Source organism: Rhododendron vialii, chromosome 3a (genome assembly GCF_030253575.1).
Source record: "Rhododendron vialii isolate Sample 1 chromosome 3a, ASM3025357v1".
NCBI classification, from domain to species: Eukaryota; Viridiplantae; Streptophyta; class Magnoliopsida; order Ericales; family Ericaceae; genus Rhododendron; species Rhododendron vialii.
Window position 1 is genome coordinate 25029053 of NC_080559.1, and position 10750 is coordinate 25039802.

The following is a 10750-nucleotide window of genomic DNA, read 5'->3' on the forward strand; positions in this document are numbered from 1 at the left end:
TTAGTTGAGTTGTGCGTAAACCGGCCCGGGTACCATGACCTGGAAAAAAAAAACTTTAGCAATTTGACAAATATCCGCATGACTACGTAGATTGATTACCTGATTTATGCCTTTTGACAAATATCCGCATAGAGTTTAAATTCATTCCGCCGGCATGGAAACCTTGGATTTTCAGCCACCGTCATTGTGGATTTTACCATGCGTTTTTTGTAATAATCTAAATCGTTTATCTTGTAAGGTACACAGAGTAATTAACTATAAGCAAAAAATCAGTTCGCTTGGACATTGATAGATATATCAAAATTAGAAACTTTGGTTTGTAAAATAGACGATCATATACAACTTAGACATTAAAGTCATTGTCGTCATCTGGCCGTCCATCCTACAAACCAAAATTTCACTTTTTAATATACCTATCAATATTCTCTCAAGTTGATTTTTCGCATGAATATACTACTTTGCGATCCTTATAATATGAACGATTCAGTAATTAACAATAAACGATGGTGGAACCAACCCATGACGGTGGCGAAAAACCATATGGTTTCCATCGCAGGCGTACAGGATTTAAACTCGCATTCCATTACATTCGTTCTTTTTTCCAGACAGGGCGGACCCAACAATTATCTCTCTCATTCGTTCTTTTATTGAACAACAATAACAGGATTAACTCACTTGACTTGATGAACGATATTAATTGGCTGCCTTTTTTTTTTATTTCCTATTATTGCTTTGACGGGAATTAAATTCTCCTAGAAATTAATCCAACGGCTGCAGTATGCATGACGGAATTTGCAAAAACTTGAAAAGAGAATTAAAAGTGGTAAGGCATCACAACGAGAGCGCAACATTCCAATAAAATTGCCGCCGTATCCCGCAACAAATCACATGCCAACACGCTTTAGTCCCGAAAGGTTCCTCTGGACAACCAAGAGGGGGGAGGGAAACGCTAAAGAAAAAACCCGAAAAATAAAATAATTTATGAAACGTACATGTTTTGAAGTTTTTAATTGTAGTAATGTCTGTAAAAACTTTTGTGAATCCACACCTTTTTTACTTTTTCAATTTTTATTGCCAAAGAGAATATTTGGTTTTAAAAATTGGGCACAAAGTAAAAAAAAAAAAAGTAAAGGCAAAAGGACCTTTATTTAGTGAGTTGCCAACATGAATATTTAATTTTAAAGAAATTGGCAGAAAGTTAAAATAGTGGGGGCAAAAAGACCTTTATATAATTATATGTGAGTTGCCAAGATGACTTTTTAATTTGAGAAAATGTGGCAGAAAGTAAAAAAAAAAAAAAGTGAAGCCAAAAGGACCTTTATCAGTGAGGTATGACGTGTACACGACCTTCCCAACTAGCTTATATATTAAGAGGGGAGAGGCCGGGAGAGGGGGCAAGGAGCTAGTAACTTGAGAGAGAGAGAGAGAGAGAGAGAGAGAGAGAGAGAGAGAGAGAGAGAGAGAGATCAGTGGAGAGAGAGTAAGGGGAAAGGAGGTGGTTGATAGTTAAGATGACAAAGGTGTCTCACTTTGTTCTGGTGCATGGCATTGGTGGGGGAAGTTGGTGCTGGTACAAGGTCAGGTGCCAACTGGAGAATTCCGGCTACAAAGTCTCCTGCATAGACCTCAAAGGCGCCGGAATCAATCAATCCGACGCCAAAAACATCCACACGTTCGATGAATACAACAAGCCGCTCATCGACTTCATGTCATCCTTGCCAGACGACGAAAAGGTCCTCCCTCCCTCCCCCCCTCTCTCTCTCTCTCAAAGCGTCTTTGGATCATTAGTCGTTATATATGTTAATAAGTGTGTATATACGGTACAGGTAATTGTGGTAGGACACAGCGCGGGCGGATTGAGCCTGACCGATGCGACACACAAGTTTGGGAAGAAAATAAGCTTGGCAATCTACTTGGGAGCCACCATGTTGAAAACAGGAATGTGCAACGAGCAAGATATCAAAGACGTGAGTCAAACTTCTCTCCACCTAGCTAGCTCCCTCTTAGAATCACAAAGGCCATATATATGGTTAAGTAATGCATGGGTCTGAAGATTCATATAGTATTATTTAATTTCTTCATGAATCAGAACAAGGATAACAATAGCTAGCAACTCCAAGAGGTTAGGTACAGAAGAAGAGGCAAATTTTAGCGAGGAGAAAGCACAATTTTGTCTAGGTAGCGGCGGCATCAGGAATTTTTAGCAGAGTCTTCAATGATTATACTTCTCCGGTTCGCTAAGATTCTTAATTTTTAAGCACTTATTTTTCTCTTTATGAGACATGACATTTTCTTACAATACATCACTTTTAATTCAAGAAATAAATACGTATTTGAAAAATAAGTACTGATTTTAATTAGTAGAGCACACTCTTACCATACTAGCTCTATTAACTTTTATATATGCACAAATCTCATATGTTTGTAGGGAAGATGCGATTAGAAAACATAAATATGCATAGTATTTTAGAATCTTCCTCAACGAGTTTTCATATCATGAGCCAAATAGGATTAAGCCTGTGTATCAATTCACTAGAATTTTTTTTTTTTTTTTGAGGTAAATTATGCCGAATAGGTTGGCTTAGATTTTAAATTTCAAGATATGCTCTTCCATTTAGAGATAAACTATCGACTGTCCTTCAAAGAGAAAGCATATATATATATATATATATATATATATATATATATATATATATATATATATATATATATATATCATGATTTTGTCAACCATCCTTCAAAGAGAAAGCATATCATGAAACTAATACAAATAGATCCTTTTTATCTTTCTACTTTTACATTTTTTGCCATTATACAGACTGACATATTAGGTGTACAATTATGGACTCCTGAATTTTGGTAGGTGTTCCAAAATATTGGATTGAGGGTTCAAATAAAATATTAAAAAAATCTTTTTTAAAATTTAAAATTTAGGGCGTTCAGTTACCACTATGGTAAACCAAGTTAGCATCTCCAATAAGCTCTTTATTTGAGCGTTGTTAGTCCAGAACTTCAGTCAAAAGCACTTTTTGCAAGTCCAATTGGTTCTTTAAAAGATTAGGCATTTTGCCTTTTTTTTTTGCTCTAACGGCTAGGCACCTACTAAGAGCATGTACACCAGACTCTTTATTTTTTATTTTTTGCTTAAGTAGAGAGGAAATTTAGAAAAAGCAACCTGCAGCAGCTTAGGTACTCTCAAAGGTATTATACCTTTGGCTTTAAAGACTTGGTATCTTTGGGGATGGACCGTAGCTAGGTAAAGAATAAACAATTAATATTTGAGTCTCTCTCATCTAGGCAAAGAGTAAACAATTAATATTTGAGTCTCTCTCATCCACTTTATCCTCCCTCTCTCTCTACATTCATATCCATCTTTATAATTAATTGTAAGTATTTGGATAGAGGGAATAGAATAGAGAGACTGCTGTGTGTGGTGAGAGAAAAAGTAGATAGGTAAAATAATTTTTGTACCTTTTTAAGTAGGTATTTCAGCTATCATTGGTCTACATGCTCTAATCATATTGGTCTACATGCTCTAATCATATGTTTGACATTTCTACTTTTATACTTTGACTGGAAAGACGATTGGAACAAACAGCTTAAAAAGTGACATGCGCAAAATAAAAAGTTATTATTTTTTTAATGTACTTCGAGTTGTTAAAATGCCTATTAGTGTTGGACGTGGTAGCTGCCTTCTGCCTACACCTTGACTAGCTAAAACTAACTAGTGAGAGAGCCCAAAAACATTTGGCTTGGCCATTTACAAAGTTGGTTGGAGCTTCAAAAAGTATGCATTGCTAGCTATTTTACCTAAAGCAGTTCATTTGCCTAGTGGGTTGGAGATGCTAAATCATTATAGACATGCGAATATGTATTTTCGAAAAATAAGCTACTATTGTAAAATAAAAAACGTAGAAAATCAACTTGTTTTGCATATTATTCCGAACACTTCTACAATTTTGTTTTAATATGTTGAACCGTAATTTATTCTCCACATGCAAAACAGGGAGTGCCAAATTTATCAGAATTCGGCGACGCATACGATTATGGGTATGGATATGGACCAGACAAACCCCCAACTAGTGCCCTACTCAAGAAAGAATTCCATCGTGACCTCATCTACCAATTGAGCCCTCCAGAGGTATTAATCCCTAATACTCCCTCCATTTGGAAAATTAAAAAAAATTTCCAAATGGAGGGACACAACGGAAATGTAATGAGAGCCGCCCGATGCTCGTGGATTACTCATGATGCAAGTGGAAACCACATAATCGGTTGGTTCGGGCGCAAGATGTGTCCGGATCAGTGTCACTCCGTTTGTGCTATCATATTTGTATCTTTAACGCGAGATCTGCGTGCCACAGGATGCTACTTTGGGTGGAATGCTTCTGAGACAAGGCCCGCACAAGGCACTTGTCTCCGCTCGATTCAACGAAGGGCCCGACGTCGATGAGGTGCCCCGAGTTTATATCAAGATGACGCAGGACTTGGTGTTGAAGCTGGAGCAACAAGAGGCGATGGTGGATCGATGGCCACCCGCGGAGGTTTATGTCTTGGAGAGCGACCACAGCCCCTACTTCTCCGCCCCGTCTCAGCTCGTGGACTTGCTCGTCAAAGCGGCATCTTCCGTCGCGGTTTAGAGATCTGTGTTTGGGAAATTATCAGGTTCTGCATTTTACGTTATGTGATTCTGCATTTTGATTGTTTGCCACCTGACTTTAGAATGCACTATAAGAAATTGCATTCGCAAAAATACTTTAGAATGCACCATTGGGAAATCTCAGCTTTTTGCATTTTCATTTTACACTTTAGACGGTCAATGATGTCGGAGTTAGCTTACGCAAATCTCAACTAATCCTCTTTTTGTTCCCGTCAAAGGCAGACTATTTACACCCGAACTAGGCAATTGACATAAACTACTTTATTGCACAATGACCTCAAGAATCGAACCCTAACTAGTCAACTGTGTGAAGACCAAACCTCTATTTAGTTAGACCTTTGTTTGTACACATATAGTTTAGGAACGGAGTATCATGTACTTAATAGGTCCGGGTTTGGATTGCTAGCGGGTTTTACACACTACTCCCTCCATCCCAATTTTCGTAATGTTTTCCCAAATTTTTTTTGTACCGTTTGAAAGTACTCACTAAGATCTTTTGAACGGTGAAAAAAATTACTAAAATTTAATTCCAAAAGTTCTTTATTTTTTAGGTCAAACTTGCACGGTTTCCCATGCTTCACCAGTGAGTCTCCATGGGATGGGACTTGTTTAATTACTAGGTCCGTGAAATCTATACTTGTTTAATTACTAGGTCCGTGAAATCTATACTTTCAAGATCAAGATATGATAAAATCTAAGTAATGCAACATATATTATCAAGAAATATCGACGTCATGAGCCTCAAAACTACATAAATGAATGGCTTGAAAATGCACATGACTCCATTGATATAGGCTATGGACTTAGTTAATACACGTTTGCGAAAGTAATATACCTGATGATATGTGATTCGAACAGGTGCCTTGACCGATAGTTGCTGATGAAGACAATAGCTAGGCGAAGTAATATGGGTGGGATCATAGTCAGATAATCACTATTTGATATCATTTCAATTAGAATAGAGTCCATCCGTTCGCTTTCTAAGATACTAGCGGTTGAATGCCTTTGAACGTTCTGAATGACCGTATAATACTGTGTGATTATAGACGACTTAGGACTCAATATAAGTCTGTAACTAATGATTTTAGACGACTTCAACTTTAAGCATGAAAAGTTGGATTTATTGTATGATTGGAAAATACTTTTTATGACTTGTTAATGTGCATGGTCGATCAACTAATTTATAACTTTGACCCGTGCTTACGACGCTTTTAAATTTATCTTTTTTCAGGAGAATAACAAATTCCTGAAGAAATCTCATAGCTGATTGAGAGTGGCTTTGTTTTGTTGGTATTGTCATATTTATGGAATATATGCAATGAACTTATGTATTTGGCTTATCTTGAATCCTTCTTAATCATCTTATATTGAGTTTAAGAGTGGCTTTGTTGTTGGTTTTGTCATATTTGTGTATTATGTATTTGGCTTATCGATCTCTTGCTTATTAAGCCAAACATTGTGGGATGTAATCATCTTATTGAATTTATTTTGTTAATTGGGTGACTGTAATGACTCTTTAGCTTTGGTGGTATTTTAAATCGGATTTGGAATATCCATCCTTCGTGAACATTTTCTCTCTGAATATCTTGTCAATCTTTTGCGGTGGAAGGAATTTCCGCCATCTCGTAGAAAAAGAATATAACTAAGCAAAAGGTTTTTCATAATATCATTTTTTGATTATGAATTAAACGATTGATTAGTCCATGCAGATAGACCCACCTCCTCATAAATCTCAAATCAGACGGCTAGAAATATTTTTATCATGACTATCAAATCAAAATCTAATTATCTTTTTTCAACAGCAAAGAAAGTAATATATTTCATTAATAATAACAAATATTACAATAGGAGGAATATATAAAACAACCGAAAAGAACAGTACCAACAATTGTTGGCAAGGTACCAAACTCCCCAAAACTACTCCCACAATAGTTCCCCACATGAATCTACCGCTACACCTGAAATATCAAATTTTTTATGCGAATAGTCTCACATCTCCTTTGTGCTCTAAAAAGATCTATACGATTCGAAAACCAAAACCGTCTCTTTAACGTCTCTTAAAATGCGGATCACTTTTCTTATGGAAAACATGACCACACCTCCATGTGGGGCTCCCTCATCTCCCACGCGCACTCTCATCATCCAAGGGAGATGAAGGGATAATAACATGACCTCCCTCAATTAATCTTAATCCACAAACCCGATCAGCCCATCAACATCTTCATTACACTCCACATGCTAGCTGTTTCGATCTCCATCCTGATCTTCCAAGCCCACCAACGATCACTATTATGCAACCGTGCAACCCCACTCTTAATACCATGAAAGGTAACAACTGAAGGGGATCGGAAGAAGGCTTGCCGGCCGTCGACAACCGATTTTATTGTGCTAGCTAGCTCTTGAATATGACTAGCCACCAGAACATTTGACATATATTCTCCTGATCAGCTTAATTGGGTTAATGAATATTCCATCACAAGAAAGTGATCACTCTTGGAAGAAGAAATATGGACCCATCTGATTTTAACTTTAATCCCTTTGGGCTGCCCAAACAATTAAAGATCACTTGTACCATTCTAGTATTTAATTAGCCCCAGACATCACTTTTAACAAAACCAGACCCACCATTAGAAGACGCAGGAAAATTATTCTCTCTTTTGCACGCAACAGTCACCATCCGCTTAGCAGCATCTCCTAATTAATCTCCTTGATTACTACTAGGCGGCAATCGTTGTGCTCATATTTTTCTCTGCCGAGTGTGCTGTAACCCCGCTTAGACTTTTCAAACTCTAATCATCAATCTTTCTATAATGATAGTTTCCAAACATTTTACAAAAAACAGTACTGTGTAAATATTTTTTTTGGGTCAAAATTTGCTTGTAACCCACTTAGACTTGGCCCACTCCGTCTAAACTCTCTGTCAAGCCGGCTTTTAGATAAACATTTTCACTGACTTTTTGATATTTTTGATCAATTTAGCGAAAACATCAAACATTTAGGCTACTTGTTTGGATTTCATACCCGCCAAATTTGAGCCTTTCCCAACTGCCAAAAGAAGCCTTTGATAATTTCCATGAACATCGATCTAGCCAAATAATTTGTGTTCTACTCAATGACAATTTTTCAAAAATACTGAAAAAGAATCTAAAAAGTTTGTCCGATGCAACCTAAATAGGTTTTAGATTGAATGAGTACAAAAATATCAACCGATTGGATGTACATCAATAATTGAATTTCTATGAAATACTAGGAATGAATCATGATCAATATCCTCAAGGGATGATTAGTTGTCTTCTTTTACGGACGGCACTTTCTCTGTTAGAGCAGATCATATAGTTGACAAATCACAATTTGATATTTGCACTCAAATTAATGACCTACCAGCTGTACCAAATTTATACTGTAGTACTTTAGTAGTGTTGAATAGAGATTGAAATGGGGCATATTGCGAATTTCAACGGAATTTAGAAACTACTACTATTTTGTTTGGTGTACTGAATATATTGACCTTCTCTTTTGTTTTTGTTTTTTTTCTCATTCTGAGTTGTTTCCTTTCCCTATAGCTACCAAATTAGCAGTCTACGGAAAGCTACATCTTACCTAATACTCTCATCCACCAGTTTGCACAAAATAACAAGTGATCCAATTCTTCCATAATAATTACTCCCTCCCATCCCACGAAACGAGAACGTAAAAATAATACGATTTTTGAAAAAAAAAATCAACTTTTTTTCAACAGTTCATTGTATATCAATAAGTTCTTGTAATTTATAAAAAAAGTTTGAATTTTTTATTTAAAAAAATATATTATTTTTGAGTTTTTATTTTGCTGATCGGATAAATATTTTAGGACGGAGGAAATGGTACTATTTAAGTTTTTTTTTTTTTGTGATCCGCTGTACTATTTAAGTTTGAATCTCTTTTTTTCGAGATACGCTTGACAATCAACTTTTGCTTTATATATACACGTGTGTGTGACAGTGTGAGACCATTTTATTTGGGTTGAAAATGACACATGTCTGTGCACCTTCTGCTAATGTTCCTCCATTTTCAACACTCACCCAAATTTAATAAAATGTTACAAGGGCCTCAATTTTAATAAGTTTGAAGAAGATGGGGCGATGGATCTATAGGCTTCAAAATAATTTCATTCATCTTTTCGTTTTGTATATATATATATCGGGGCGGTTTCGGGAACACCCAAAAAAACACCTCATAGTTCCCGATCAAATTTTGATGATCCGAGCCGCTCAATGTGATCAGAATGTGATTTTAACGGTACCCGCGAGAAATTAGCAAAAAAAATGACCGGAAAGAGCTTGATCCGAACAGTTTCAAACAGTTTTTTATTGAACGGTTCAAATAAAAACTACTCAAATCAAGTCTTTCCCAGTCATTTTTTTTGCTAATTTCTCGCGGGCACCTTTAAAATCACATTCTGCACACATTGAACGGTTCGGATCATAAAAATTTGATCGGGAACTAAGAGATTGAGATTTGGGGTGTTTTTTTAGGTGTTTTTTTGGGTGTCCATTGAACCGTCCCGTATATATATATATATATATATATATATATATATATATATATATATATATATATATATATATGAGTTAGGTTCCGGTGAGGGATCCCTCATTTTATTAAAATGCGGGACTCCCCTTCCCGATTGAATTTCGATGATCCGAGCCGCTCAAAGTGATCAGAACGTGATTTCAAGGGTCCTCGTGAGAAATCAGCAAAAAAAATGACCGGGAAGGGCTTCATCCGAGCAGTTTTCATTGAATGGTTAAAAAAAAACTACACGGATGACGCCCTTCCCGGTCATTTTTTTTGCTGATTTCTCGCGGGAACCCTTAAAATTACGTTCTGCACACATTGAACGGTTCGGATTTTCAAAATTTGATCGGGAAATGAAAGTTCCTTATTTTAACAAAATGAGGGATCCCTCACTTGAAAATTCCTCATATATATATATATATGTATATATATATATATATATAGTTGAATGTCCGGGTTAGTTTGCACATCTTCACTATTTCTAGGCTCCTTAAGTTAGTGACTGGGCAAACCTTCAAGCGATCCAATAGTTTGGGATGTTCGAAATCCTATGGGAACCGACGAGAAGTGCACCAATACTGAAAACTTGTTATATTCGATCAACACCTGCAGTTATTCGATCCGAGCTTATTTTTTACAAGACCACCCGAAAAAATATTTTAAATCGTTTGGATCATTGGTGAGAGAGCTGAAAGTGGGACCCATGCACCTATCTATGCACCATCAGTGCATGTCGATACTGTACTCGAGAGTCTGAAACATTTGACATTTATGAAATTTAAACATGCGACTTTGTAAAAATAAACCATTGAAATAACTTTTTCATTTTTCACTTAGACAAGTGTGTGTTCGTAGTCCATATTATATCATTGTATGTCGAGTCAATTTGGAATGAGACACATCAAAGGATGTAGATGTACACCATTCAGTGAACACTATGTCGCAAAAAGCAAAGAGGATAGAAAGCTCAAGAAAATGGCCATGAACGAGCACAATGATAGTGAGTGCTTGACAGAAGACTAGCTGTCAATCATCAATTATAATGGAATTATGAGGCCGCATGACATCACTTGAGCAAAAAATTTGTTTTTGTACAATGGAAAGAAAAAGGAAGGCGACTAGAATCTCTCGAAAGCCTCTTCTCTCCTGTCCGCTTCTAGAAGCGGAATGGTATCATTCATCAGGATAATATGAGACACCATTTTTCTTTTGGTCTACTCTCATGTTTGCGAGTTGATCCGCAACTTTGTCTTGGCTGGTTGCAGGGGTTGGTTGTGGCAGTTGACGGCGCTCCTTCTGGTGTGCGGCGTTGATGTTGTTGTACCGGGTAGGGTAGGTTGTGGTTCGCCTGGGCTTGGCCCTTTAGGTAGAGCCCTTTGAGGTATAAGTCAGGTCCATATACTTTTAGAGTTCTACTTTTTGAGGCCTAGCCCGTTTGAGTATGTTTGGACTTTATTCCAATTTTTTTTTTCGTTCAATCCTTGGTTAGATTCTACTCCTCTTCCCCTATCTTAATATACTCTTTGTTAAGAT

The 10750-nt window shown here is 36.7% G+C and overlaps 1 protein-coding gene across 2 annotated transcripts; it reads left to right on the plus strand.

Moving 5' to 3' along the window:
* The first annotated feature begins 1390 nt into the window (after positions 1-1390).
* Positions 1391-6169, plus strand: LOC131320662 (methylesterase 17-like). 2 transcript variants are annotated; one of them, XM_058351430.1, is made up of 5 exons: positions 1391-1733; positions 1827-1967; positions 4007-4141; positions 4365-4665; positions 5892-6169. In XM_058351430.1, the coding sequence occupies exons 1-4, from the start codon at positions 1512-1514 to the stop codon at positions 4638-4640; spliced, it is 774 nt and encodes a 257-aa protein (XP_058207413.1). In that variant the 5' UTR covers positions 1391-1511; the 3' UTR covers positions 4641-4665; positions 5892-6169. The 2 variants fall into 2 exon arrangements, with proteins under 2 accessions (XP_058207413.1, XP_058207412.1); XM_058351429.1 differs by having other exon boundaries at positions 4007-6169.
* The last annotated feature ends 4581 nt before the right edge of the window (positions 6170-10750 follow it).